We start from the raw sequence: 15,660 nt of genomic DNA on the forward strand, positions 1-15,660 counted from the left end.
GAACCACACATGAGGCAGGTAGGTATGACCTCAACTATGGATCCACTATCTTTTTTTTTTTGGAATCTATATCCTCCAGAATTATGTATGAGGTTCCATCAGGGTGTGACATTACATAGGAGTTGCTTGGGAGATTGAAGTAAGAAACGTGTGGTTGGAAGAGAAAGAGAAGATAAAGAACCAGAAAGGAACGAGCTGGCCACGGGGCCAGGAGACTTCCCAAATGCCTCGTCCTACTCTGGGTTCTAGAGACTGAGGCTGTTTTCCTTCACTACTGTGATGCTAGGTTTTGGACTCTGATGTAGCCGAACTCCAGCAATCTGGGTATTACTAAGGGAAACCAGAGGTTCATGGACCAATGAGACAGAAAGAAAGACAGACAGACAGACAGAAGGGGAGAAACAGAGAATGAGAAGGAAAGAGAGAGAAGGAAAGAGAGAGAAATGGGAGAGAGAAAGAGAGAGAGAGAGAGAGAGAGAGAGAGAGATTATGGAGGAACTGGAAGTGAAGAATTGCTGCTGACATCCTGTTGACCCAGTTGCTGTGCAGAAGGAAGCAAAGCTCTCTAAAAGGCTTCCTAATTCCCATCTACAGACTTCACCGTGAGTGCCTTTGATCTCAGCAAGGCACTGCTGAAACCACTGATCCTCAGCATTCCTTCCTGTGACAAGATGGTTGACTTTGGTAAGTAGATATTGGAAGTGTTTTCTAATTAATGCTGTCTTTTTGTTTTATATTGCTTTTCTATCATAAGTAAATTGTCCTTTTTCACCACTAGATATGCAGTTATATGATGAATACACCTGGCTGGTCTGAGGGGAAGGAGATTCAGAGCAAGGGATATGGGGCTCAGAACATTCATTTTCATCGATGTGAACGCCAGGTAGGGTGTGAGAACTTGGATGCAGTGCTGGACTGTTATGCAGTCTGTGGAGTCAATTACCCTGGCCTTGCGAGATCTTGAAATTATTTGAGTTTCCCTCCCTCCCCAAATTTCTGAGCTCAAACATTGGTAACCTTTGAAATACTTCTGTGAGTTTAGTTAAAACAGGAAGGAAATGCTGATGAGGCTACAAACCAGCTGCTGGTCTCCAGGCTAACAAGATTAGCCAATTCTGTGAAAATTTGTCCTAGAAATCTGCTTGTTCTAAGACTCTTTGGCCCAGTTCGTAAGGTTGAACAAATGGGGACTACTCCCAGAGAGGAGGTTTCTCTTTTAGTTTCTCTGTGGTCTACATATTCTACAGAGTCAGAATCTGCACTACTAGGCTGGACTACTCACTTTCAAACAGATGAATTAGCCAAAGTGAGTTGTAGTAAACTACAAAATGTCTCCAGATTCAGGCAAAGTGAGTTCAAATCCTACCTCTCTAATACATGTGACGTTAAGCAAGTCAGTTCACCTCAGGGCTTCAGTTTTCTCATCTATAAAATGGATTTGATATCCTTGGGGGTTCCTTCCAGCTTTGAATGTAGGATTCCATGAACTAGGGGGAAATACTGATGAAGTCACACGTAATTGCAAGACTCCAAACTGTCATGATTAACAAAATTTGTGAAAATCTTCACTGAGAAGCCACTTGCGACAAGGTTCTTTTTCAGGTTTCCCAGTAGACGAACTTAAGAGACAAAGGAAACATTTAAACATGAACTCAAATAAGCAAAAAACAAAAACAAAAGACAGAGAGATCATCTAGCCTCTGAAGTTCTAGTTCATTGCAGAATTTATAACTCTAGAATGCTAGAAGACTTTAAAATTCTCTTTCATCTTTAAATCTGTGGTTCTATTGTAACCTACTCCCATGACTTGCCTTCTTATTTTTTCTGAATGATTATTTTCCTCGTGGTCTTGGGGTAATAGTTATATGGGGGGTGGGGAGAGGCTATCAAAGCATTTTCTGATGATCCTGGCACATGGGAAAGGCTGATTGTCCTCCTCCCACCTTGGGGAGTGCATCCTTGTGAGAGACCGTAAAATTAATGAAAGGAGACAGGAGTTCAAGATCTGTACGCTAGCCGCTGACTCTTGCTCCTTTTGTTTCCCTTGGGATAAAAGTCCTGATCATCCTGCTAGCCTGTGTCTGTAGGTGAACAACAGCAGACATTGGACTGTGACTTTGGGACTTCCATGGGGTAAAGTTGGACAGTGAGACTATCTGTAGCAGACCCTCCTGACACTGCTACTGCCAACAGAAGCTCTTTTGGATGAAGACTGAGGCTGCCAGAGACCAAATGTGGTGGGGGAGATTTTGAGGCTGGAGCAGGAGGAGGCAGGATCCTACACTAATAGGAAATACCAGTGGGTCAGTTTTGCAAATTTAGTTGGGCTGATGAGCTGAGAACAGGAGATGGATTTCCAATGCTCCCTCCTCATCTCTCCCCTGCCACATTTTTCCCTTGTTATAATCTGTGATCCAAAGGTGGGATGCTGGATGCCAAGCCATGCCATACTATATTATACATACCATACCATACTATACACTCTCCCCCACCCCCATCCTCATTCCACCCCCTGTTTTTTTACTCCTTTCCATAAGCACTAGAGTTAGTGGTTGAGTATTTCCCTCACAGCTCAGAAAATCTGGGTGGGCAAGGGCAAAGAGGTTTATGGGAGGGTTGACTACCTCCATGTGAGAGCACCTGATTTATTTTCTTTCATTATTTCATTTCATTCAATAAACCATGTGATCACAGTGTAAGAGTGGGACTGGTTAATTTATTCATCCCCTTCTCATTTAATATAAGTGATAAGATGTGAAGTCAGTCTCACTCACTGAGGGAAGAGGAAAAAGTCTTTTGGACTGAAGAGGGAAAGTCTTTCATTCTGGAATGATATTGTACAAGACTCATGTTCTAATAAGGTGAAGGGACTTGACCACTTACCAGGAGTTGTCTGTTTATGAAGCAGTGTCCCGGCACAGTGCACATTGTCAGACTTGGAGTCAGGAAGACTTGAGTTTGATTCTTCACTCAGACACTCACTAGCTATGTGTCACTTGTGTTCTTCCATATTTGATTTCCTCATCTGTGAAATGGAAATAATAATAGCAACTACCTCACAGGGTGGCTGTTAAGGATCAAATGCGACAAGACACTTAAGATGCTTTGCAGATCTTAAAAGTATTATATAGGAGGGGTGGGATACTTGTGGGAAAGGTAAGTGGATGGGGAGGCGGGAGACTAACGGAGAGAGCTGCCCTCGGCGGGTGGAGGGGACCAGGGGCACGGACGCAACCTGGGGTGGGACAGCAGGGAGATGACGGATTTGCGTGTCTGCTCTGGAGGAGCCCCGAGGGCTCTCGACGCTTCTCTGGAGCCAGGGGCTAGGCCTGGAGTCTGGGGAGGAGCAACCCAGGGCAGAAGGCCGAGTGTCCAGGTTGGGATGGGCGTGTGCAGACTTCCCTCTAGCTGGGGTCGGATGGAGTGGAATAGCATCGCGCAGCTCTGGCCGTACTCGTGAAGCCCTTGTCTAGCTCCAGAAAGACCGATGTCTGCAGGGGGTCCTTTGGAAGGAGGTAGGACGGTCTGGGTAGCTGAAGTTGCTGCTGGTCTACGAGGATATCGAGTCTGGGCTGGTGCAGGACTTTGACGCGAGTCTGTCTGGGATCGTCCAAGAACGGGTCGCGGGGCCTATACAGAGGCTGATGTTCTTGCATTGGCCCGAGAAGGGTCAAGTTCACCACCTGATAATCAGAACAAAATCCTACTTTTCCAGTATGTGCTTTGTGTGCTACATCTCCTGCAGTAAAGCTCCTTGATGAAACACTCACATATCTCAAGCAAGGACAGTCTGGTGAAATCTGGATGCTGGACAACAGGAAATTTTCAAACCTTTCAGTGGAAGGTTAGCACAGAGTGTATTTCCAGCGGTGTTCCCTCCCAAAAGCCAGCGGGACCCTGAGCATCAGCAGCTTGAGGGCTGGAGATAGGACTAGCCAAGGGATAGACTTCTTATTATAGATATTCCAATGTCTGTAGGGCAAATCCAACACAACTGAATCCTGTGGAGTTACTCTGGGATTCTGCAAAGAGGCCATCCATGTTTATTCCCGTACATTGAATCAGCACAATGCTCACTATGAGAAAACATGGTGGAGAAAACGGTGGGCCATTCCCAGTTCAGATTGACACCTTCAAGGAGAATGACATTGGAATGCTTGCATTCAGCCAGCAGTCAGATAAAAGTTTTCAAGCCCAAAGGTGCAGACAGGAAGTAAAAAATCAGACAGGGAGAAAGTGGAGAAGGGAACCCCTCCAGAAAAGGAAAGTTACCAACCTTCCTATGAAACAGTGTTCTCCATGACCTGACATGTCAGCAATTCCCCATCACCTGGCTTTAACAATTCCCATAGCAGTTTTTCTTTTTTTTTTTAAGCATTTAAAAAATTTAAATTATTTTATTTGTTTTCAGTTTTCTACAATCATTTCTATATATCTTAGATTTCTTTCTCTCCCTTCTCTTCCTTCCTCCCTCCCTCCCCAAGATGGCATGTAGTTTTATATAGGTTCTACGCTTACATTCCTATTAAATACATTTTCACCTTAGTCATGTTGTATAGAAGAATTAAAATGAATGGGAAGAAATCATAAAACAGAACCAAAGAACACAAGAGAAAATGGTCTGCTTCATTCTGTGATCCAATTCCATAGTTCTTTGGATGTGGAAGGCATTTTGCCTCAAGAGTCCACTGGAAATTTTTAGGTCCTTGCATTGTTGTGAAAGGCTAAGTCTACCAGAAAAATTCCTGGCACACTGTGGTTGTTGCTGTGTACAAAGTTCTCCTGGTTCTGCTCTTTTCACTCAGCATCAGTTCATATAAGTCCATCCAGACCTCTCTGAAGTCTTCTTTTTCATCATTTCTTATAGCACAATAGTATTCCACCACATTTATATACTATAACTTGTTCAGCCATTCCTCAATTTTTGGGAATCCCCTTGATTTCCAGTTTTTGGCCACCACAAAGAGAGCTGCTAAAAATATTTTTGTACATGTGGGACCCTTTCCTATTTCTATGATCTCTTTGGGATACAGTCCTAGAAGCAATATTGCTGAGTCAAAGGGTATGTATATTTTTGTAGCCCTTTGCACATAGCAGTTTTTTGATTGGAAAAGGAAATGCTTCACCAAGCCACCAGCCACGACTGCCAAAAATTAGCCCTCAGGAAGCTCAAGAGCGGTTACATTGCAAACGATTCTTCACCTTCTCATGGCTTTTCACAAACTTCTCAGATGAACTGTGCAGATGTACTGAAGTTAACCAGAGATGACGTTTTATCCAAATTTATGGCTCTGCTGATGGAATCTGACTCTTTAAAGCCTTGGAAATGGTACATGGTGAGGTCCAGGCTGATGGTTCATGTTGGCCAGGAATCATAGAAACTGAGGGAGCAGCGGCAGCAGCAGCAACAGCCAAAGAAGTATGAGGATGGATGTTTTCTTTGTGTACCATGCCACCATCTCTCTGGAAGAACTAACAGCCATTGAGCTGACAGAGAAAACTGCTGAGTTTTTCAGTATTTCCCCTCATCGGATCAGTCAGATCTACAAACAGGGGCCAACAGGAATCCATGTGCCCATCAGTGATAAGATGATTCAGAACTTTCAGGAGCAAGCTTCTTTTGTTCTGGTCGCAATGAAACCTGAAATCAATGATACCTACCGCATATTGAAATAGAAGGGGAGCATTCCATGCTGGGGAGCTGCTGCTTCCTTCACCCCTTGGACATTCTCCCTCTTGCAGAGAGATATGGATAGAGAGTTGGAGGTCTGCAGGAGCCTGACTGATGGAGAATGGAAGGTGGGGTGGTGCTACACTGGAGATGGAATCCATTTCTTGTTCCAACTGTCTTGCCACACACAGATTCCTATCTGGCATGCGAGTTCTGTAGCTATTTCTCAGGTACAATTTCTGGACTGTGTTGTTGTTGAATATTGATAGAAACTTGTCATATCATTTAGATTTTATGTATGTATAATGATAATGGGAATTATGTGATACTTCATTGAAAGATGTTAAATTTTGTGACAATCTGGAGCCATATAATTTTTTCCCTAATATATAAATAAAAATGAACTCTATATTCTTTAGACTATCCACCAACTCCCTCATGACATACCTGCAGTCTCTGCTTTCACTACAGTATATTTGTTCCTGGAAAACAGAATGATAGGGATTTCCCCTCGTGCCCTGTATAACCTGCCATTACTCTCTTGACGCTGCATGGTGATCATGCATTGGTGTGGTGAAATGTGAATTTACATAGGGGATGGAGCAAACACCTGCCCAAAGTGACCCATTAGTAGGGTCAAAGATATGAACATTGAAATCTATTTTTTTGGGGGGGGCATTATTACACAATAAAATTGGTGGGATTTGAGCACTGACTGTATTTCCCAAAGTTAATTTTTCCCAGTGAAGTTCCCAGACCTTTCTTTGAACATATTGTACTGTTTCCTCTCTCTTACCCTGTGTCCTCATTCCTAGGGTAAGAGGTATGTAGTTTATTTTGTATTGTTCATGTAGTGCTTTTGACTGGGTGCTCAGCATCCATTGGTTTATTGTAATGGGGCTGAGTCTGGGAACAATTTGGGATTGGCAGAAACACCTGCAAGAGGTGCCTCAAATTACTTGATCCACAAATCTTTACTGAGTATCTACTATGTTATCTAAATCAGAGCTAAGTTTTGTGGGAGGTAGAAGAAGAGAAGCAAAAAATGGAATCCTTGCTTTCCTGGAGTTGACAGTCTCTGGGCAACACTGAAACAATTAGAAAACAAGACGTTTAGACTGTAAATTACTGGGAAACAGGAACTGTCTTACGTAATTTTGTATCCTGCTCAGCACTTAGTCCAGAACCCTACCGAAGGCAGTTGATAAATGTTTTTTATTCAATAAATGAATGAGTTCCTGGATTACTGGGGTACAGATGGACCTCAGTTTCCTTCTCTGTAAGAAAAGAGGGCTATATTAGATTTCTATGGTCTCTTCCAGTTCTAAGTGATATGATCATATTGTGTGTTCATCCTTCACTGCCGAAGAAGACCATGCCATCAGAGAAATAATGACATGACTTGCACGTGACTTTGTTTTGAGTGAGGGAGGGCTGTGCAGGTCACCAGCTTCACTTCTCCTCCAGAGCCATTTGAATTCAGTGACCAGATACTCATCAGGATGACTGGAGATGATTCAGGATGAGGCAATTGGGGTTAAGCGACTTGCCCAAGGTCACACAGCTAGTGAGTGTCAAGTGTCTGAGGTGAGATTTGAACTCAGGTCCTCCTGACCCCTGCACTGGTACTCTATCTACTGCACCACCTAGCTGCCCCTATTTAATATGATCATATTAAATTCCAGATAGAGGATACCCCTAAGGCAACTGGGGAAAAAAAGCCAATCTCAGTCTACGCCAGGGGTTATTTCAGGGAGGAAGAAGGCCCTGTCAAAAGTGGGGTCAAGGTGGGACAGCTCGGTGGTGCAGGGGATGGAGTACAGACTCTGGAGTCAGGAGAACCTGGGTTCAAATATGACTGAAGATCCTTACTTAACTGTGTGACCCTGGGCAAATCACTTAATGGCTCTGCCCCCCTTACCCACAAAAATAAATTGAGGTAGAGGAGTAGTGAAAACAATTAGAGTGCAAGGGGTTCCAGATTTGGAATGAAGAGACCAGGGTTTGAATACCTGACTTTTCTACTTCCTGGCTGTGTGATCATGGGTAATAGTATTTCTAAATTGGAGATCATCCATCTCATCCAAATTCCTCATTTTGTAGATGAGGAAACTGAGGCAGAGAGATGACTGACTCAAGACTATCTTACTTTTATTTGTGTAAGCTATATTGTGAGAAAAGCGCATTGGAAATTATTATTATTACCACTATTATTATCATATTATTACTAGTATTATGGACGAATCACTATTATTATTAAAATTATGGAGAGGCAGTGAGTCAAAATGCAACCTCAGAGTCTTCCTTTGGCTCATACTTACTTGCTGTGTTACCCTGTGCAAGTCATTAAACCTCTCCCTGCCTCAGGTTTCTCTAAAGACTGAAAGTCTCAGAGCAGATGCTGCTGATCAGCATTGGCTGAGAGAATTTCCTTGGCAGAGATTCCCTAAACCAATGAAATCAGTATGGAAATTTCAGAAAGACCAGAGAAAGGGAGGAAGGTGTCCAGGTTACTTAGCCATTTGAAGAAGTGACACTAGTACCCTAGGCTCTTGACCCCAAAGCTACCTGCCCTACATTTATTTGTAATCTTGAACAGAGAACCTTTAGCTCTTTTCTACTGCTCATTCCCAGAGAACTTTCTAGCATCTGACGCTGCCTGTGCAGAATCAGCGCAATTCTTCGCGTCTTGGGAAGGGGAAGAGTGTTTTTTGGTTTCTGGATGATTCCTCAGAAGTGCCAACATAGCCACAACACACTGAAAACAGCAGGGGACTTCCCGCACCTACCTCCCCTCAGGTTGATGAGGGCGATCTCTTTCGCGGAGGGGCGATCTACAGGAACTCTCGGCGGGTCAGGGAGAGGTGGGTTAGCAGCTCCACCTCTGAGTGCTCGGTGCATGGCTGTGACGCGGGCCTGAGAGATGCAGGGGAGACTAGCAGGGAAGTTGACCTACTGGGTCTCCCGGTTTTCGGAAGTTCCGGGTCCTCTACGCTCTGCCTCCCTTCTCTTCCTCTTCAGCCATAGCACCAGGACCCTGAGTCTCGCTGACACAAGGCGGGGGCTAGTGGCCCCTTGATGGCCCCCCTCGGAGGCACCTGTACTCTCCTCGGGGTGGAGTCCCAAACCCCGCCAGTGGCTGAGGATAGCTTCTCAGGAAGCGAGGGCGCAGTGCATACCCCTCAGCTTTGGACAGAGGCAGGCTGGCGCGAACTGTGGCCCGAACAAAGAGCCGGCACCCCAACCAATCGAGCTCAGTGCCATGTCACTGTGTTGTGTGCGGTGGTGGCCAGTGGGCAGCGGTCCGGGTAGGAGGCGGTGCGCCCTAGGGGCAGCGCTGTTAGCGTTAACGTTGCTGTGGTTGGGTGTCGTGCGACTAGAGCTCGCTCGCCTGCCCCAGGGACGCCACCGACCTGCTGGTACCAATGCATCCGTGCGCCCTGACTCTGGGCTGGAGCTGGTGGGTGGCGAAGACGGAGATGCCATGAGGACGGTGTGGTGTGCCTCAACGCAGCCCCAGGTCGTTCCTCAGCAGCTCAAAGAGCCACGCTTCCGCGCCTTCCTCCGTCACAGCCATTGTCGCTATTTCCCCCTGCGCAGAGACCACCCGGACAAGTGTGGAGGTCGGGTGCGGCTGCTGCTGGCAGTCAAGTCGGCGCCCGAGCACGGCGAGCGGCGAGAGGCTGTAAGGCGCACATGGGGTCGAGAACTGACGGGTCCCGGCTCGGACTCGGACGCCGCAGCCGTGCGCACAGTGTTCTTGCTGGGTAGAGGAGCGGCCGAAGAGGGGCCGAGCGGAGAGGCACTTCGCCAGAGACTGGAGCAGGAGGACCGGGCGCACGGGGATCTGCTGCGCTGGGACTTCGACGACACCTTCTATAACCTCACACTCAAAGCTGTCAACTTCCTGCGCTGGTTCCAGCGTCGCTGCCACAGTGTGGAATTCGTGTTCCAGGTAAGTGAAGCAAGGGAAGGATCCCCGCAGCGGCAGGCGAGGGGCAGGCAGAAGCTGGGAACCTCCCACCTACCTGTTCTGCTCACAGTCCATTCCTCTACCTGGCTGAGAGCGAGGATGTGGGAGGGGGTCTCGTCTCAGGGAGGGCCCTGGATTGGATTGGCAAAAGGCTGGGGAATTGGGGCTGGGGAGGGACTGGGCGCTAAAGATTAGAGTCACACTAGCCTAGAGCAAGAATGGATCTTGGGAGATCATCTCGTTTTACCGAGGGGAAAATTGAAGATTGGACGGACTTGTTCAAGGTCCCATGGCAAATTAGTGACAGAGCCAGTACTAAGACTCAGGTGGTGAAGAGTGGTGAGGAAGGGGTGGGAAGGCCCAAGAGTTGAGAAGGGATCAAGACTTGGGGAGGTGTGTGTCTGAGAGCTGGTGGAATGAGACGAATCAATAGGCTGGAATACAGGGCAGGAAACTGAAAGATAACTCATAATTTACAGAATACTTTGTGGATAATAGCAGGGACTATTATATGGGAAAAGAGGGACTAGGTAACTAAGTGAGAGAGTGTTGGACCCATTAGAGTCATGGAGATGAGTTCAAATCCTTCTGCACACACCTTTTAGCTTTGTGAACCTGGGGGTGTCCCTTAACTTCTCTCATGCTCATTTTCCTCATCTGTAAAATGGGGAGGTAGATGCTAATAATAATAGCAGCTACCCCCACCCCCTTCCTCCAGGGTTGTTGTAAGGATCAAATGAGAAAACATATGTTTGGTGCTTTGCAAACCTTAAGTAATGGTTACTATTAGGAGACTCGGGCTTGGATTGCCTGATTGCCCTGCCCTACTTTGGTGATCTTCAGCCAGTCATTTCTCTGGGCCTCAGTTACCTCAGCTGGAAACTGAGGGAGTTTGACTAGATTCCCTCTAACATCGCTTCCAGTCCTTAGTTCTGTGAACTCCTGGAGTTCTGACTTTGGTCAATTTACTTGTCCCCTTCTCAGCTTCAATTTCCTTAGCTTGAGGAATTGGGATAACAATGTTTTTCTATTTCATAACAATTGTGTGAAGGCCAAGTGAGATGCCATACACACACACACACACACACACACACACACATATATATACACATACATACATATATAATACACGTACATACAAACATATATATATATATATATATACACACATACACTATGTATATATCACTCAACCAACAAACAAAAGATAGTCCTTGCTCTCAAGGAACTCACAGACTAATAAGGGAGACATGTAAATAACCAGGTGCATACAAGATATCCCCAAGGTAACTGAAGGGCAATTTCAGAAAGATGTTAGCTGCTGGGGAACACAGAAAGACCTCTTGTGGAAGGTTGGATTTGAGCTGAGATTGGAAAGAAACCAGATGATGATGATGATGATGATGATGATGATGATGATGATATGCTGTTTTTATTATCATCTCCTGTGATGCTTCCAGCAATCCTCCGAGGTATTATAGAATATCAGAGCTGGAAGGAAGCTGAGAAATCCTCCAGGATAATCTATTCATTTTTTAGGGGAAGTTGAAGCAAAGGTCCCAAGAACTGAAATGACTTATTCTTGGTCTCTTGACTTAGGGCAACTATTGGTATTCCCATTTGACATGTAAAGAAATTGAGGCTTCAAACAACTCAACTAAGCTGGCAACAGTTAGAGTGACCCAGCTGGGATCTTAATCTGGATTTCTGATCCCCAGTCCAGCATCCCACTTCCTGCCCCTACTATATCTTGCTGCAGGCACCATGGATTGAGAGGAAGAGAGAGGAATCAATAATGATAATAATGATGATTCCTACTTGAAGAGCACTTGAAGGTTTGCAAAATGTTTTACATATATTCTCCCACATGATTCTTCTAACCACTGTGACATACAAGGATCAAGGGACCTCAGTTTTGTAGGGTACAGGGACTGCATAGTGTCTGGCAATTTGTTACTGTTGTACAGTCATTTCAGTTGTGTCCAACTTTTTGTGACCCTGTTAGCAAAGATAGTGGAATGGTTTGCCATTTCTTTCTCCAGCTCATTTTACAGATGAGGAAACTGAAGCAGACAGGGTGAAGTGACTTTTCCAGGGTCACTCAGATAGGAAGTGTCTGAGGCCGGATTTGAACTCTTGATTATGTCTTCCTGATTCCAAGACCACCGCTCTACATACTGTTCCATATGTCTGCCATAGAGTAAATGTCTAATTGATTGAATAATTGATTGATTAGTTTTGTAATAGTGGGGTGGAAGGGGAGAAGCCAGTATCAGTCTATGTTGAGATGAGCTGGGTCTATCCCCAGGGTGACGATGATGTGTTTGTACATCCTGCCAATTTGCTGGAATTCCTACGCTCCCGACAGGGCGACCCTAGACTGCCTCAGCTCTTTGTTGGGGACGTGATTCGCCGGGCCTGGCCCATTCGCAACCAGCACAGCAAGTATTACATCCCACCCGAACTTTTCAACCAGCCTTACCCGCCCTACGCTGGAGGGGGAGGCATCCTCATGGCTGCCCCGCTGGTTCGGCGCCTGCTGCCAGTCTCAGAGTATCTTCCCCTGTTCCCCATAGACGATGTCTTCCTGGGTATGTGCCTGAAGCGGCTTGGGGTGGTGCCTCAGGCTCACCCAGGCTTCCGTACGTTCGGCATTCACCGGACTCGCACTAATCCCATGAACCGGGATCCCTGCTTCTACCGGGAACTGCTCATGGTGCACCAGCTGGGGCCCCCTGCCCTCATCAACATGTGGGAGGCTGTGCATAGTAAAGACCTGCATTGTGCCAAGAACGTCAGCTTCCTCTGAGTCTCTTGCCACCCACGGGGAGTCCTACTTTGTCTCTGCCTCAGTTGTTTGAAGGTGGAGTGTGACAACCAGTAGAATTACTGACTTCAGCGTCAGAGAATCTGGATTCCAAATCTCTCCTCTGATTACTCCTGTGGGCCTGTTTCCACGCTGATAGAATAAGGGCTTAGATTTGTCTAGATATGGGGTCAAGGATTGTTTGATCCCATTCTCAGGACAGTTCTGACCCTAGCCCTTAAACATCTGAGACTAGGAAACACTCGCTCTGTAAAATCGTGCTTTGAAAGAGGAAGTGAATGTCAGTCTATCTCAGCAGGGCTCCTTTAATGTTCTGGAAAAGACCAGTGCAGGGCTGAATAGTATATATAGTACCTTATATTTGGAAACAGCATTGGGTAGCTGAATGAACACTCTCTGGAGATTGAGGACCTGGTTTCTGATCTAGCTCTGCCATATACCTGCTGTGAGACTTTGGGAGAGTCACTTTTTTTTTTCTGAGCCTCAGTTTACGAGACACTAAATGGATAGCAATATTTCCTCTGCCTACCTCATAGGAATTGAGAGGATCAAATGAGGTAACTGAGTGAAAAGTGCTTTGTAACTGTAGATGCACAGAAAGGATTACAAAGTCTTCCTAGGCCCATGCCAAAGGGGCAGGGAAGGAGTTGCCCAAAACATAATAGAAGGTGTCTCTTGAGAATGGAGGAGACAGTTCTCAAGTCAGTTGGGTTTCCTTCTGCTCTAACTGGGGAGATGCTCTTTGTCTCCAGGTTGCTATGGGCAGATAGAAAGTAGGCAGTTTCTCAGCCACAGTAAAGCTGTCGTATTTGAAGAAAAAGCTTAAAAGTACATCTGACAGAGCTAACAGCCAGAGGGGAAGAGAGTTTGAATTTACTAACACAGTTTGGAGATGCTGTCATGAAATGGTGAAAGCCAAGTCTTTGTTTAGGGCATGGCTCAGGATATCAAGAGTTAATTTTTCCCTCCCTTTCAACTGAAAAACCTAAACCACAGTTTGCTAGAACTAGGCAATAAATCAGGTTGTAACCACTGATCTTATTTGCTTGGAGAATTCCCTGTCACCATAGTGGCAGGGCATCCTGTGGTTTTAAACACACCCACTTCTGTGTTTGAAGCTGAGCTCTGGTGGCTATACCACAGAATTGAAGAGAAAGCAAAAAATATATAAGAATGAATTAAACTTTCCAAAGTCTTCAGCACCCTGCCATTGTGCTCTGATGCCTTAGTTGATTGTTTTTTAAAAAAGTTTTTATTGCTATCTTTTGTTTTTACAACACCCATGTTTCTTAATTTGTTCCTTTTTCATATCTTTCCTAAAGATCTGTCCTTTATCACAAAGAATAAAAAAGAGAGAGGGGAAGTAGTTCAGCAAAATGCACCAACAGATCAACTGAGTCCTCTGTTATATACAGTCTTATACACGTAAAATCCTCCACCTTTACAAAGTGTTTACATGGGGTTTCCCATGAAATTGTTGATGTCATCGGTTATGGCTCATACATTGACAGACTCAGAGAGGGACCTTATAGATCATTTAGTAAAATCCTCTCATTTAACAAATAGGGAAAGTGATGTCTAGAGAAGTTAACAGCCTCTTGTTGCTACCCCTTTGCCTGAGAAGAGTGAATATAAGGTAAGCTTACAGCTGTGGCCTTTCCCTAAACCTGAGTCTTCCTATACTCTCTGACAATAATGGAAGCAGGGAACAGCTTTATGATCTTGAGGCAGGAGGGTCTTAAACATTTTTGCTTTGTTCTCTCTTTTCTCTGGGCTTGAGTTTCCCCATCTGAAAAACAAGAGGGTTGCACTAGATGGTGTCTGAGGTTTCTTCTAACTTCAGCTCTATGACGCTGTGATCTCTATCACTTACTAATTGCTTGGTTATGGTCGTCACCTCTGAATTTGAGTTCCCTTTTCTCTAAAATGAGGAAGCTGACTTTGATGACTTGTGAAGTCTTTTCCCGCTTCAAGTCTAGGGTCCTATAAATAACTTCATTCTTTATGTGATTTTAATTCTTTAAGTGGGTTAGAAGAGCTGGATGGTTCTTCCCCAGCTCTTCTGTAAGACTGCCTTGCTCCACAGGGATGGATTCTGGGACTGTCTAAAGGACTGTGTCTCTGACCTGGGTAGTCCCAGGCAACAAGCAGATGGAGGAATAGTTGCACAATTTTTGAGGCTGTCTTGATGGACTTTGGGGACTCTGTTTTCCCTTCAATTCCCAAGCTGGAACAGAAGCAGAAGAGGTTTCCCATTGGTCTTATACACTGACTGACAGTTAAAACTTGCCACAAACTGCAGGAGCCCCCTTCTTGTGGTGGATGCTATTTCTGAGAACCCAGCAACACCAGACCAAGAAGTCTGAAGAGAAACTTCATGAATTTCTGGTCATGCAAGAGAGGAAGCAAGCCCACATGAGGGAGTGAGAAGAGTTTGGTCAGTTTTCTTTCTAATGTAGTTTATGTCACCAACACAGCAAAGTGATATTTGCACCAGGCAGCTCTCATGGCCTTTAAAGATACTGAGAAAAAAGTGTTCATTCTGCAAGTGTTCCTCTTTTCATGTGCCTTTTCTACTGATCTGGAATACTTTTGCAGAGTAAATGAATTTAGGTAGCTTTTAAATTAGCCATATATTGGAATTTTAAAAAGCTGTTTTATAATTAGTAATTTGTATAGCTTCTTGGTTTCTTATGAGACTGTAAATTATGGGAGTAGTAGGTCATGATTAAATTTAAAATTCATTATTTAACATTTGCCTTGTCTATTTTTATTTATTACATATTTGTGTATATGTATGCGTTTTTCTTATTGTCCAGTTTTGTCTCTAACAAGGCATCATGATGTGTCTTTTGCAAAACAGTGAGGGAGGTCTGAAAACTCTGGAGTCAGATCTGGCAGGTGGGTTGATGGGGAACGTTGGAAACTAATGACCACTGATGTACAGGGGGAAGTGTTGCTTAAGCAGAAGCAGCTGGTCACATTTCACTTGCCAACAGCTGGTCTTCCAAGCACGTGAGGAGATAGCCCTTGGGAAAACAATACCTCTTTCCAAAAAACATCCACTATTTAAAAATAAGATTTGGGAAGGTGGGTTCACAGCTATCTTCAGCCACAACGCTGAAGTTTCTGTGAATGAATAACTGGATGTTAGGAGACTAAGGGACTCGATTAAGTCCCAGGCATCTC

General features: G+C 45.0%; 1 protein-coding gene and 2 pseudogenes across 2 annotated transcripts; all 3 read left to right on the top strand.

Annotated features, from left to right (window-relative positions):
• Positions 1-3,256: 3,256 nt before the first annotated feature.
• Positions 3,257-4,612, top strand: LOC140507461 (alpha-globin transcription factor CP2 pseudogene; annotated as a pseudogene).
• On the top strand, positions 4,310-6,540 carry LOC140507462 (alpha-globin transcription factor CP2 pseudogene; annotated as a pseudogene).
• Positions 6,541-8,083: 1,543 nt separating this feature from the next.
• Positions 8,084-15,223, top strand: LOC140504104 (UDP-GlcNAc:betaGal beta-1,3-N-acetylglucosaminyltransferase 7-like). 2 transcript variants are annotated; one of them, XM_072608667.1, is made up of 2 exons: positions 8,084-9,626; positions 12,013-15,223. In XM_072608667.1, exons 1-2 carry the CDS (start codon positions 8,934-8,936, stop codon positions 12,451-12,453), a joined length of 1,134 nt encoding a protein of 377 aa, XP_072464768.1. In that variant the 5' UTR covers positions 8,084-8,933; the 3' UTR covers positions 12,454-15,223. The 2 variants fall into 2 exon arrangements, with proteins under 2 accessions (XP_072464768.1, XP_072464767.1); XM_072608666.1 differs by having other exon boundaries at positions 8,085-9,626; positions 11,953-15,223.
• The last annotated feature ends 437 nt before the right edge of the window (positions 15,224-15,660 follow it).

Source organism: Notamacropus eugenii, chromosome 5 (genome assembly GCF_028372415.1).
Source record: "Notamacropus eugenii isolate mMacEug1 chromosome 5, mMacEug1.pri_v2, whole genome shotgun sequence".
NCBI lineage: Eukaryota > Metazoa > Chordata > Mammalia > Diprotodontia > Macropodidae > Notamacropus > Notamacropus eugenii.